The 15,582-nt window shown below is 37.8% G+C and overlaps 1 protein-coding gene across 2 annotated transcripts in view; it reads right to left on the bottom strand.

The window, feature by feature from the left end:
• Window positions 1-15,582, bottom strand: part of galnt2 (UDP-N-acetyl-alpha-D-galactosamine:polypeptide N-acetylgalactosaminyltransferase 2) — a 79,203-nt gene that overhangs the window by 5,970 nt on the left and 57,651 nt on the right. For both annotated transcript variants that reach the window (XM_084092981.1, XM_084092982.1), the window contains exons 4-11: window positions 14,137-14,235; window positions 12,758-12,825; window positions 11,543-11,608; window positions 8,888-9,009; window positions 6,547-6,634; window positions 5,402-5,489; window positions 1,851-1,954; window positions 623-749 (exon numbers count right to left, since the gene is read on the bottom strand). In XM_084092981.1, the coding sequence (XP_083949107.1) occupies window positions 623-749; window positions 1,851-1,954; window positions 5,402-5,489; window positions 6,547-6,634; window positions 8,888-9,009; window positions 11,543-11,608; window positions 12,758-12,825; window positions 14,137-14,235 (762 nt within the window). The remainder of the gene's footprint in view (window positions 1-622; window positions 750-1,850; window positions 1,955-5,401; window positions 5,490-6,546; window positions 6,635-8,887; window positions 9,010-11,542; window positions 11,609-12,757; window positions 12,826-14,136; window positions 14,236-15,582) is intronic.

Consider the following 15,582-nt stretch of genomic DNA (forward strand, 5'->3'; position numbering starts at 1 on the left):
TTTTTTTTTATTAATCCAATTTTTTTTAATAATTTAATATAATATAAAAACCGTGACGCTTTGAGAGCTGTTGAGCGGAATCGTAAAGACCTCTGATTGGCCATTGTGTTCACGCGCTCATTAAAAATGTGTCTGTGATTGGCTACAGTGATCAACGCACGGGAGCGTTTGAGAGCACAAGCCGGTCCGCTGATAGACGCCTGCTTTCAAACGCTCCCTGTGTATCTGTGTAAGTGCTCGGTGAAGAGCTTCATTGATGTATATTTGCATGTTTTTGAAGTGCATGCATATGTCTGTGTGTGTATGTGTGTGTGTGTGTGTGTGTGTGTGTGTGTTTATATATACTGTATATATACCTATACATACACACACACACACACACACACACACACACACACACACACACACACACACACACACACACATATATATATATATATATATATATATATGTGTGTGTGTGTGTGTGTGTGTGTGTGTGTGTGTGTGTGTGTGTGTGTGTGTGTGTGTGTGTGTGTGTGTGTTTATATATACATATATATTATGTAAACAAAAACTTATGTTAGATGTGATTAATCAATTTGACAGCACTAAATATATTATATTATAATTTGGTGGATACCTAGCAAACACAGTGCCGCTGCCCCCTGGGAAAGTGTATGGATGCTGTTTCCTGAAGACATGACCCACTCGACTGCAGGGAATGATCTCCAGGCTGCCTCCGCACTGCCAGACCCGAAATGAGATCTCTGAGAAGCACAACAGCAGTCAGAGATTAATAAGACTTAACATACAACACACAAACAATCAGTTCATAAATGCAGATTTTTCAAAGTGTCAAAACTCATAATTGCATGCGCGACATCGAAACAAACAAAAACAACATCAAAAAAGCACTACTCTGTGAAACTTCTTGGTCTTTGCAAACTTCTCAGACACAAATGCAAAACACAACATTTTTCCAGGCTGAAGGATGATTTCAAGAGTTCTTGTAAACTTTTCCACAAGCAGCACAGCTGAGAAAAGTGCTGTGTTTGTGGAATGATTCGGAATTTCTTTCAGAATCCATCATGCCACAGACATTATGTCAAAACCTGAAAAACTCCACCTCACTGAGTCTTACACTGCAGTTTCTATTCACGTCTCATTGCTAATATAAGAAAAAAGCAATAGTTCTTCTGTGGTGACCTGAATTGCCCCTTAGATGGGCACATTACATTTTGGCTGAGTAAGGCATTATCTCATACAATCTAATGATAGAAGTACCATGATCTCATATTCAGTATTCATATACGGTGGCGCCACAAAGTATCTGAACACTTAAGTCACACTCAAGTGACACAAATTCATGAATTTCATTATATTAAATTAAACCATGTGGCCTTTGTAAACAACTAATGCTAGACCTATTTTCAAACTTGAGCAATTTTTGCATGTGACCAACTGGTCCTAAAATCATTTTAGTGGATGTATAATGTCACACTGCCTTCAAACCCTCATAAATAGATCCTACTTACAAGTTCATAAGTAGCAATTACAATGTGAAGTGCATTCAACTGACTTTGGTAAGAAAAATGAATGCATTAAACAATTTACAGTACAATTTCTTTCTCTCTTTTTGATTTGCCTTGCTTTATAGGAAATTAAGCACATGATGCTTTTACATTTATCAAACATTTACTTATACATACACACGCACTTTAAATAGGCAAATCTTTCACTTAATCAATAAAGGACACACTGGAACACTGATAAGATGCACTGTGTCTTCAGTCAGTCAGCTCCAATCAGCTTGTCCCAGCACAACAGATGAAATACAGGGCATTTAGAGAAATAAAGCCTTCACTCACCGAGATTCTCTCCGCCCCACACGTCCATCATCATATCGTACTTCCCCAGCTCTTCAAAGTAGTTCTTATCCATTACAAAGAGGCCACCGGCAATCATGGGAGTCCTGGACAACATAACGCAAAATATGAAAAATGAGATATACTAAGCAATTATCTCACATACTGGCGATGTGTTTTATTTCAGTGGCCATTTGCGCCTTTATAAAACTCTGTGCTCGTTTCACTCTCTGATGCAATCTGATCAGAGCCCCATAAACAAAGTCATTAAACAACACTGGAATCATTAAACAAGAATGAAGAGTGCGGTGTCATGAAGACTTTTACACAACACATCCCATAAAGGCACTGTCAAGAGAAACCACGCTATTTATTATCTTAATGTACTTTTAATGTACTCGCTGCACGGTGATTGAGATTTCACATCACAGCAACGCACCGTCCATACAATCTCCCATTTCGGTTGCTTTACACCTTACTTTCTCTCTCCCGCTCGCTTTTAGTTGTTAATGATTCGAGTCACTCCCTGGAGGATGGACCTTTTACAAACAAGCAAGCAAGCAAGCAAGCAAGTACACTGGCTCCTTGGACAAACTTGTTGTTTTGTTATTACAAGAACTTTATAGGATCATTTTATCATGTTGACAGCATCATTTTACATTCGTTTACTGAGCAATGTTTAAAGCTACAATATGTAATTTTTTTGCTAACCTCTTACAATAACAAAGGCGTAGATTGATGATGCAGAAGGTTTAATCCTTTTGTCCCAAAGCGACTGTCAAGTCGAAGTTAGTTGCGGACGTGGAGCTCTCGGCATCTCAAAAACGCCATGCTGATATTGATCCTCAATTTAGTTCTCCTTTTGTCCCAAAGTCTGCTTGCCATGGTCCATAATGTTTGAACGAAACAACAACAGCGTGAGCTAGACGTAACGCAGTTGTCCACGTCTGTCGCCATGGTTACTACGGCATTACGAGCGGAAACCAGGGATAATGCGGATATTATGTCATTGACGGGTGACAATGACGAGGGACGAGCCATTATTTAAAATTGGAATTTCTCTGAAATCTTTGGGAACTTTTTGGGATATTATAAGTACAAAACTGCAGGATATACAGTGAGGAAAATAAGTATTTGAACACCCTGCTATTTTGCAAGTTCTCCCACTTGGAAATCATGGAGGGGTCTGAAATTGTCATCGTAGGTGCATGTCCACTGTGAGAGACATAATCTAAAAAAAAAAATTCCAGAAATCACAATATATGATTTTTTAACTATTTATTTGTATGATACAGCTGCAAATAAGTATTTGAACACCTGTCTATCAGCTAGAATTCTGACCTTCAAAGACCTGTTAGTCTGCCTTTAAAATGTCCACTTCCACTCCATTTATTATCCTAAATTAAATGCACCTGTTTGAGATCGTTAGCTGCATAAAGACACCTGTCCACCCCATACAATCAGTAAGAATCCAACTACTAACATGGCCAAGACCAAAGAGCTGTCCAAAGACACTATAGACAAAATTGTACACCTCCACAAGGCTGGAAAGGGCTACGGGGAAATTGCCAAGCAGCTTGGTGAAAAAAGGTCCACTGTTGGAGCAATCATTAGAAAATGGAAGAAGCTAAACATGACTGTCAATCTCCCTCGGACTGGGGCTCCATGCAAGATCTCACCTCGTGGGGTCTCAATGATCCTAAGAAAGGTGAGAAATCAGCCCAGAACTACACGGGAGGAGCTGGTCAATGACCTGAAAAGAGCTGGGACCACCGTTTCCAAGGTTACTGTTGGTAATACACTAAGACGTCATGGTTTGAAATCATGCATGGCACGGAAGGTTCCCCTGCTTAAACCAGCACATGTCAAGGCCCGTCTTAAGTTTGCCAATGACCATTTGGATGATCCAGAGGAGTCATGGGAGAAAGTCATGTGGTCAGATGAGACCAAAATAGAACTTTTTGGTCATAATTCCACTAAACGTGTTTGGAGGAAGAAGAATGATGAGTACCATCCCAAGAACACCATCCCTACTGTGAAGCATGGGGGTGGTAGCATCATGCTTTGGGGGTGTTTTTCTGCACATGGGACAGGGCGACTGCACTGTATTAAGGAGAGGATGACCGGGGCCATGTATTGCGAGATTTTGGGGAACAACCTCCTTCCCTCAGTTAGAGCATTGAAGATGGGTCGAGGCTGGGTCTTCCAACATGACAATGACCCGAAGCACACAGCCAGGATAACCAAGGAGTGGCTCTGTAAGAAGAATATCAAGGTTCTGGCGTGGCCTAGCCAGTCTCCAGACCTAAACCCAATAGAGAATCTTTGGAGGGAGCTCAAACTCCGTGTTTCTCAGCGACAGCCCAGAAACCTGACTGATCTAGAGAAGATCTGTGTGGAGGAGTGGGCCAAAATCCCTCCTGCAGTGTGTGCAAACCTGGTGAAAAACTACAGGAAACGTTTGACCTCTGTAATTGCAAACAAAGGCTACTGTACCAAATATTAACATTGATTTTCTCAGGTGTTCAAATACTTATTTGCAGCTGTATAAATAGTTAAAAAATCATACATTGTGATTTCTGGATTATTATTTTTTTAGATTATGTCTCTCACAGTGGACATGCACCTACGATGACAATTTCAGACCCCTCCATGATTTCTAAGTGGGAGAACTTGCAAAATAGCAGGGTGTTCAAATACTTATTTTCCTCACTGTACATCACACTATGCAAGTGATTTTTGGATTTTTTATTAAAAAAATCTTACATATTGTACCTTTAAGAGTATAGAAGTTGGACAAGGAAATCTTCAAAAAATAAAATAAGCACTTCAGCAATCAGTATTGTTATTGTTACCTAAAACAATTTTAAAAAAAATCAGTAATGTAAATAAAACTGAAATAAATTAAATGATAAATATTAGATGAAAAACTTTAACTTAACTTTAAATGACAAATATTGACTTTGCAATTAACTGAAAAATGTAAACTGAAGCAAAACTGAAATAAATAGAAGTAAAAGTTTTTTTTATAAAAATGACAAAAGCACATAACTAAATTACTAAGAAAATAAAAAATTAATAAAACTAAGAAAAATATATATAAAATATAGCTATAACTAATTCTGCTAATCTTAATAAATACTATAATAGTATATAAATAACCCTAAAATAACACTGCCAGTAATTCAAACAGCAGATAAAACTATTTGCATTTCCTTAAGGAAACACAAGCGCTCTTAAGTCAAATAATCCTGGATATACAACCCCTGTTGTTTGAAAATCAATCACACTTCAGTAAGCAAATATAACAATGACATCCTCCTCATATTCTATCAGTGGGTCAGTGGGAGATAAACTGCACACCTATAGTGTAATTCTATGTATCAAGAAAGTCAGTACATTAAGCAATTGGCAATTAATTAACTACAGAAAGTGTGAGAAAGATAAATAAAAAAAATAAAAAAGCTCCCAAGTCAGCTGACAGTCATACATCACCAGGTTATTGATCCAAAACATTTACAAAGCAGATATTTAAAGGAAAGAAGAATTCTTACTTGACAGGAGCAGTGGGGTTTCCTTGCCGTGCCCGTCTTTGTTCCAGGGTCATGTAGTCCCATTTAAAAACTAGATTCCAATCAAAACCTGGATAAAGATTAGACATTACATTAGGGATGAAGTCTGATTTTAAATGTAGTTTCAATGCCCTGCTCAGCCATGTGTCAGGTAAGGGAATAAGGGAGCATATTAATGATACTGACGAAAAGACTGAGGGCTTTGTTCAAAATAATACATACTACCATACTATTTTAACAGTATGCAGCATTTACTGTATACCGTGCACAGTATACAAAATGTTTGCATGTAACATTTCTTTTTACGAAAATACATTTTACACAAACCTAAAAATTTTTAAACAGATTAGATTATGTATTTTAAGTGTTAAGTGTTCAAAAGTAGAAATATGTAGAGAAGATAAAAAGTAGTAACTATAAATAACTATAAATAATTTTGATTCCCAAAATCAAAATATTGCATATCAAAGTGACAAAACTACTGTTTAAAATGTTTTTGTACTGTTTTACATTGTATACAGTAAATAAAGTTTACTTTTTTTTTTACTGTCCGCAGTATGCAGCACTGTGCTAGCATTCCATTCTGAACATATTCTGAAAGAAGGGAGAAAATGTCAGATGAACACCACTATGATTCATACATTTGGAGAGAAAGTCTGATTGCCAGTTAACCAGCACATAGACCTCTCACATGGATAGAACCATTTCCATATTATTTCCCACTGCATCCGCAAGCCTCTGAGCTTAGAGGAAAAGCTATTCCACTCAGAGATAGAGAGTTATTATGCCTAAAACCCCCAGACAAAAATCAATCAAATGGTTTTCATTCCAAAAGGACATTTCCTCTTGTTGAGATTAATCATGCTCTCTCACTCTTTCACACATTGTGCTGCCTTCACAGATTCTCTCTGTATTGCTCTCACTACAAACATGCATTTAAACATACCACACACATTATAGCCCTGCACATGAAATCTAACAAGTGACATCTGCTGTACTATCCTTAAACATGTGCATACTGTAAATACATGCATGAATGGATGCAATCATACCACATACACACACAAATAGCTCTGGATAGTGATTTCACCGTTGTGTTAAAATAAGAGCTGATGAAAAAGATTTACCTCCTTTAAGATCTGCAGATGCCCCCACATACTGGAAATTGTCCATGTTAATGACATCTATGATGGGTGACACAACCCGAGTCTTATCCTGCCGAGAAGAATAAATAATGTGAAGCTGTTCTGACACTAGAATGACAGTTAGAGTACAAGCATATGAAAACAGATTTCATCTCACATCTCTGATACAATGCATTCTTTAAAGATGTAGCAACTGATCGCTGAAAGTCCTGACATATACTGATCATGAATTAAGAAATGTGCACTGCACTGCCGTTACGAATCAAAGCAAATCCATCAGAAATACCTGGGAAAATCCCATTAATCTCGTGAGGTTCGCTGACACATTACTGGAGTATTTAAAGTCAAGTACCATGAGTTAACACTCCAGAAAAGACAGGCAATCAACTGTACGTGACAGGCATGGAGATTTAACACTAAATGTAAATGTATTGCTCCTCAGACATCTTCCAATATTCATCATGACAATTCTGGGACACCCTGACGAATCAAATCATCCCAATGGTGGCTTCACCTCTGAATTAACAAATTCATTTGTCACAGTGCTGTAATGTTTCCACATGGCAATTTTTATATAATTTTCTTATACTAATGCAATGCATTAATAAATTGGTAAATTAATACATTGGTTTAATAGATTAAACATATATTTATATGTTATTATCTTTAGTTAATTGTGAAAGACGAATTGTTTTGCTGAATGAAAACATGCTTAGATTATTTTTACTGTATTTTACTTCTTGCATTAAACATTTTGAAACAACACATCACTTTTTGGTTAAAATGATAGTGCCTGTGATTGAAAAATTAAACATTTTAACAAATAAATACACCAAATGACACCAAAATGATGGCAATTTGTTTTGCAGCATTTTTCTAAATTATACCCCAATGCAAATTTTCCAATAAACAAAATGGTTTTCATAACCAATGGCAACATAAAGAATGAATAAATAAAAATTAACATCATCAAAACAGAAATATTTTTTGCCTAGATCGCTGAGCCCTATGTACATTACCTGGAAATCCACTGTATTGACTGCATAAGGTTTGTATTAAGGCAAGTACTGATATAAAACTGGAAGAACTCAACCTGATGAGGACCAATGATGAGTGGACGCAACAAGTAGAAAAGTTAATGTCAAAAACCATTAAAAACAGATTCAGTAGGAGTTCCACTCTTGACCAGATCTGTTCTGAAATTAAGGCGTACGCACAGAAATATCTGCTTTCTGCTTATAATATATTTTCAATTATAATAATTATTCCGCTTCAAAATAAATTCTATGTATAGGTACTTCTCCAGGAGCAGAACAACATTTAACTCATGCTTAGTATAATCATCATGATGAAGAGCTTCTGGGATCACTAACTCCACGATTTGATTATGTGCTTATCTGGGTCATCCAACTGGAAATGAAGACACCTAACAATATAAATGGGGTTATGAAACTTCTTATTTCATTTCTGCCTGTAATTTGTACTCTTAGTGTCTTGTTCTTGTACTCACTGTTATTTATTTTGTGAGTCAAAAGCCTTGAGGCAATATCAGAGTAATTATGTGTGCCTAGGGACGGAACTGAAGCAAATATTTCTTTAAGGTCAGTCTGATCCTGAACCAGACCTGCACATCCGCCATTGGGGCGTGTTTACTTGCATTCAACACCCCTTTGCGCGCACACACACACACACACACACACACACACACACACACACACACACACACACACACACACACACACACACACACACACACACACACACACACACACACACACACACACACACACACACACACACACACACACACACACACACACACACACACACACACACACACACACACACACACACACACACACACACACACACACACACACACACACACACACACACACACACACACACACACAGAGATCTTATCCACACTCTCTACATGCTGTACTAACTCAAAGTGTTGAATGGCACTAGTTTGCCTCCATACTTTTCGTTATGACTTGTTTGAAAATTGTTGGCCGTCGACAGCAGGATTGGACTCAAACAGGTATAATGATATGGCACTGCAAGCAAAGTTGGTGCGTCAAGACAGCCAGCCAAAGAAAACACATTAACTTCTCATCCACTCTTATCTTTTATCATCTTGGCCTGACATTTGCAACTGCAGTGAGCTGCTAAACGTCCGCTGCTGTAATGAGCATGTTTGATTATAGCCTCAAAAAGCATTGGTTAATTTGCCAAATCTGAGAATTGTAAGACCCAACGTTTCTATGCTTGTTTGTGTCACAAGAAGAAATAAAAAGACAGAAAGAAAAACATGGCTGACCTCAGCAACTCTTTCTAGAAGGGGTTCCAACCAGTGTTCATTACACTCGCAGTGGCTGTCAAGGAAGGTCAATACATTGGCCGTGGCTGCATCCGCTCCTCTGACTCGGGATCGCATCAAGCCTGAGAACGCACAACACACGCACACACACAAGATTGAGACTCAAAGCACTGCTGCAATCTGAACTATGCAGAAGTTTGTTATCCCTATATCCTAACTTAATGATCTACGACAAGTGTGCAGGGCACCATAATTAATCAAAAGTACCGGTACTTTGGAACCAAGTTTGGTAAAAAGTAATTTTGGAAAAGGTAATGATATAACGCCCATCTTGGTGAGGTATTATGTTTATTTATAGTTATATCTGAAGGGATTGTTTACAGGTAGACAAAAATCACCTGTTGAACATGAATGCAAATTTAAGCCTTAAAGGGATACTCCACCGTTTTTTCATATTAAAGCGTGTAAAATGGATAACTATATTGTATGGCGGAATACCATAGCAAGTGCTTGTAAGCACTTCGACTTGGCGCAGTAATATCTTCACTAGAGGGAGCGGGGGCCGGTGAGAGGATTTTTCACGAGTGAAGATATTACTGCGCCAAGTCGAAGTGCTTACAAGCACTTGCTATGGTATTCCGCCATACAATATAGTTATCCATTTTACACGCTTAGAAAAGCGCAACGTTTTGTTTTGTGTCACCGTCCTAGGTCGAGTTACACTACGCAAGTAACTGTATTTAAATAGGGAAAACGTGGAGGTGTTTGGTAGCTTCTCTGCTTGGCCCATATTGAATGAACTGGGCTAAGCTAAGTGCTAACAAAGTTTCGCCGCAAGACAGAGCGAGAGAGGTATGTATCAACTCGTCTTAGTTAAGGGAATAACATAGTTTAATATGAAAAAACGGTGGAGTATCCCTTTAACGAAAACATTTTTTTTTTACTTTCACTTTCTCTGCTATCACCTCTTTGAAACTTTGAATCTTTATTTTTCCTTTATTAGTTATTTTCTCATATTGTCTTACAACCGACCAGGGAGTGGTGAACAGGGAAGCATGTCACGAGACTTCCATCTCGCAACACCAAGGGAAGCGCGTTGTTAACACAATAGGTAAGGAGTGGGTGCTATTGCTGTTTTGAGTTTTCTTAATTGGTATAGATTAGGTAGGGCGTGTTGAACGCCTGAAGACTTTATTTTGTTTGTTGTATTTTTCTTTTCTTGTTGTGTTCGTAGTTAATTGGGACGGGGTTGTAGTTAAAATGTGGTTTTTTTTAAAATAAATTTTAGCCCAGCTCATTTTCCTACTCCCTGTGAACGGTATTTGTGTGTTTTTGTCTCTCTCTTTTGAGCACTTTATTGTGAATAAATATCTCCCTTTTCTCAATTTAAAGGGCACATATCATGAAAACCAGACTTTTCCCGTTTTTAAGGGCTATAATCGGGTCCCCTTGTTATTGTTGGAGTATCCGAAGCTTGTGTAAAGCATCGGCCCTTTTCTGAATGAGGGCGGGGAGCAGCAGCTCATTTGCATTTAAAGGGACACACACAAAAACGGTGTGTTTTTGCTCACACCCAAATAGGGGCAACTTTGACAACTTTGACTTATGGGGGGTATTTTAAGCTGAAATTTCACAAACACATTCTGGGGAAACCATAGATTTCTATTACGTCTTGTGAAAAGGGGCATAATATGTCACCTTTAAACTCCCTTTGTTCTTGTGTTCTTTTTGCACCAGCACCTTGATCACGTCTACCAGGGTTAAAAGATCCGGGAATTTATTTATTTATTTTATGTTGTGTTCCCTCATGCCACTTTAGGGACGTAATACTTGTGATTGTTCCTTATTTTATTACCTACTGTAATCACTTAAATATAACACAAGCCAAAACAAAAGCCAAACCACGAAATGAAATGAAAACCAAAACAAACCAAACCAAACCAAACCAAACCAAACCAAACCAAACCAAAGTATTTGGAACTCCTTTACTGTATGGCCGCATGGCATGAAGTAAAGAAAAATTGTATAGGATTATAAGTGAAAGCTCATCTAGTGGCTTATGTGGACAAATAAGAATCCACTGAAACATTCAATACTAATTAACCAATTTGCTTCTTTATAACTTCACAATAAAATCTATATGATCTGCATGAGTACATTTGTACATGCAATGTAACCTCATTTCACTATGAGCTTCACCAGGAACTGAAACTTTGTTTTCTTACTATCAAGTAATTTGTGTATCAAAGAACAGAGAGCTTGCTTAGCTGGACTGGAATTTTATTGGAACAAAAGGTTTTGGAAACGAATAAACAAACTGCAGTTTTGGCTACAGAACAGCAGTTTTTGCTTGACAGATATATAAAACACCTTCCAAAAATACACTCCAGCTCAAAGCAGACCATTTGCTTTTTCTCTACTTTTTATTTTCTCCATATTTGCACCTATGAAGTATGCAGTGCTTTTAATAACTTCATGCTGAGGCTGGTCACAATTAGTCGCAATAGTAAAACTTCAGCATGTTTTAATAGATGCCTAGATTTTAATGACTACATAAGAGCTGATAGTAAAAGACCCACTCGCTCTTACATATTAACTTGGGTATAGTTTTGATTAACAGTGTTACTGTGATTCAGAGGGTAATAAATCACTCACCCTCTCGACGATCGTTGCGTAGGACTCTGACTTTCTCAATTTTCCCAAGTAAGGCACCATCTTCAGCTGAAAGTCCAAAGAAAACATTGTGTCAGCTCAAGTGATTAGGGCAATACATCTCTTCTATTTTATATGCTGTAGTTAATACACACTGTTAATGGATGTGGTAAGAAATGTGGTAAGATGTGCCACCTCCTTAATCCAGAAAAGGTCTGCACAATTTTGTAAAAGTCACCATATATTTAGAAAGGGCACATCGTATACAGCTGCATATATGACTAAGAGATGCACTTCTTTTTGGTCTTGAGAAACTTTAAAGGCATGAAAGTGTGGGCCAAATTTCTTTGAAAAATCCAAAACTCTTTGAAAAATCCAATTTGGAGTGCTGGCAAAGAGAAAAACACCAGACAATGATCAAGGACTTTTTGCCTTGGTAAAGAAAAATGAAAGGTCGGAGCAACATTTCTTATTTCCTTAAAACACTAATGAATATGTCCCTTTTTTAAGTTATATTTCCATGTTACAAACGCTTCTAAGTTCAATTAATAGCAGACACGCTGAAATATAATCAGGTGGATTCGTTTTTCCTTCCATCTGAATTTCTCGTTGCCTACAGATGATGACTTAAGAAAAAAAAAGAGCACAGTTTCCCCCACTACATATTGTAAAAAAACAAAAACGAGTGAAAATGCCATGAGGTTATCCAAATAGAAAAGACCATACTTAAAAGCCAGTATGCAAAAGCAGGATCACAATCCACAGATGTAAAAACACAGAAGAAATGCGAGGACTAATAAGACCAGTGTCTGTCAGGCTCCCTGCGGCAGAGTGTTATAAAGCAGGGCAGCACTGCCTTCAGGAGATGGTTCATACAGAGTTCAGACATCTGAAGAGGTCAAACAAGGAGTTTGGCATCCAAAAACAAAAAGCGTGATGGGATTGGGGGCTCGGGAACACGGCTGGTACCTTGATGACACACTTTATACAATCATACAAATCCCAGCTCCGCTGTTGCAGTGTTCTGCAATACAGATCTATGATTTATGATGACAAAGGAACAAGAGTATGCTATGATAACCTAAAATAACCTGTACGGGGGTAAAAGCTCAACAAAAAACACGATGAGCAGTAAAAAATTCTATATGATTATGAGATATGATCTATATAGTTCTGTACCATTAAGTTTGATTGAGGGCTAAAGATGAGAACACTTACGGTTGTCACTGTAGTCATCCACTAAGATGATCTCTTTGACCAGATGAAGAGGACTCTTCTTTAGCACACTGAAGACAGGGAAAGAGATAGGGTTGAATGGATGTGTATGTTCAGGAGTGTGTACACTACCATTCAAAATTTTTGTGTTAGTAAGATATAGTAAGAGATTTTTAATAAAGAATCTAACACTCTTAGGCCCTGTTTACACCTGGTATTAAGATCCGTTTTGGTCAACTGGATCACAAGTAGATGAGGGAGACACATACCCCTTTACACCTGGTGTTTTAATCAGTTGCTTCTGTCCTGATTTCTTCGAGGGAAGGGTCTATGGGCAGGTAAATGTATGTTTTTTTTTTTCTAGATCTTTGAATCTAATGGCCAAAATAATGTAAATTCCGATCTAATGGCAATTTATATATGAACGCGCACGGAAACGTTCATATATAAGCTTTCGTTTCTGCTCTGATAGCCGCAAGCAAACTCTGAACGCTGTGAGTGTATTTGAAATCAGGATTGGTGAGAGAACATTGTGCTTGGTACATTTTTCATCTTCAAACCAAATTTGGGTCTTCAGCGACAAAGTTTATATCCCGTCTGGCTAGCGCTCTTCCCATAATATTTACGCATTAAGTCAGTAGGTGAAGAGTAGGTGGTCTTTTGTGGCTCTTCGAATGCTTTCGACCACATGAGCATTTACACTATGAAAGCAATCCGGTCGAATGCGTTTTCAACTACCTCTGGAAGTGGTAGAAAGTGGACAAGCTAAAAACATTTTAGACCCCGTTTTTACACCTGTTTTCAGCATCGTCCACTTGTTATCAGATTGACCAAAACGCATCTTAATAACAGGTGTAAACAGTGCCTTATTCAGCAAGGACGCTGTAAAATTGATCAAAAGTTACAGTAAAGACTTTTACATTATGAAAAATGTTATACTTTTAAATAAATGCTGCTCTTTTGAATTTTCTAATCAACGAATCCTGAAAATAAAATGTATTAGTTTCCACAAAAATATTAAACAGCACAATTTTTTAGTAAATAAATGCAGCACTGAGCATAAGAGACTTCTTTCAAAAACCTGACAATATCTTACTTAAAAAGATCTTGTACTTTATTACTGACTGTCTACTTAATTTAAAACCATGAAGTAATGTAATGTTTATTTGATCAAGAAATACTTAAACACTAGGCTGCATGTCACTGTTTACATTTATTTCTTAATATTTAAATTTAATATTTTAAAGAAAGTATTCAATAACAGCTTTTGCTGTGGTATCACAATTAGTAACAGAAATAGTGAAATTTTACTGGTATTGGCAACCATATTTTGGTATGTTGAAAATCCTACATCATAGTGCATTAAACATTGATTATCCCACCTGACCACAGTGCGGAGTAGAGCTGAACGGGCCTCGTTGTGGAAAGTGATAACCACACTGGACGCAGGAAGATCTGTCCTCCACTGTTTGTGACGACAGCTGAGAGAGGAAAAGAACATATTAAGAAAGTTAGAAAATAAAACTCCCCTTCCATTTCCTTTCAGTGCAAGGAATTGTATACACTGCAAAAAAAAAAGTCACATTGAGTCAAGTTGATAAAACTCAAAATATAAATTGAAAATGGCGGCATTTGGATTGAAGGGAAGCACTACACAGCGAAACCCCATTGTCACACTGCTACACCTGAATGAACTCTCACACCCTCAGAGGAGCTCAAAGCCCACATTAATTTAATGCTTCTCTGAGACTGAGATGGACAGGAGGTCATGCATGCTTAAACTCTCTGGACTTGCATCTCCAAACATGCGCGCACACACACACACACACACACACACACACACTTTATACCCCAGAGGTTTTAATTTGACAGCCACGGGGCTAATCCTTGGGTTTTCTAGCACCTCTCATTGAGGATAAGAGCGCACAAAGCTTCTTCTGCACTGATGCCATTGATTTTGTGACCACTGGATTCCTGGCAGGGGAATCAGGGTCAATTCCTTCTACACTTCTGTTAAACAGCAGGTCAGGGTTGAATACTACACATCATCTCTAATTCCATGACAGCCAGAGAAATAACATTCATTAAGGTATAAAGAGGCACAGAGGGCACATCCATATTTTTTCTCAACTTTATCAATCTTTGCATTGAAAAAGTATAGGCCTTTCTACCATTTTAGACTTTTGGACTTCTCAGTAATACATTAAGGGGCCAGCACACATTTCTAGCACTGTTTGCTGGAGGTCTCGAGAGGAATAACTGTGCAGTAGGCCATTAATAGAATGGAGGCTTTGACTAGAAGACAAGCACTTTTTAGAGCATATCCCATTGGCACACTCCCCTCCACTGGCCTCCAACCACCCAGCATGGCACCAAATAAACTGTCAAATACTTCCAGTGTTACAGCTCAAGTCAATAGCTAATAGAATAAACGTTCTGGTTTCAGTGTGCTGAATGCCTGCTACTATGTTTTAAGATTTTAAAGGGGTCCTATTCTGCTTTTTCACTTTTTCAACTTTAGTCAGTGTGTAATGTTGTTGTTTGAGCATAAAAAAGATCAGCAAGGTTACAAAGTCCACTCCAAAGGGAGATATTTTATTTAACAGAACACCCTTTTAAAGAACTACAATTTTTCCGATCTTATGAAGTCATAATGTGAAGTCATAGTTTTCAGACAAATATAAAACAAAACATAGCACTCTGAAACATCCTGTGAAGGCCGTGCTTGCATAATCTGTGAATGAATAGTCCGTTCTGCACGATCCTCTTGTTTGTTAACATTATTATTAAGTCTAAATCAGGCTTGCATTGGTTTGAAATTGCCGCTA

Source organism: Abramis brama (genome assembly GCF_963993115.1).
Source record: "Abramis brama genome assembly, chromosome: 19".
NCBI lineage: Eukaryota > Metazoa > Chordata > Actinopteri > Cypriniformes > Leuciscidae > Abramis > Abramis brama.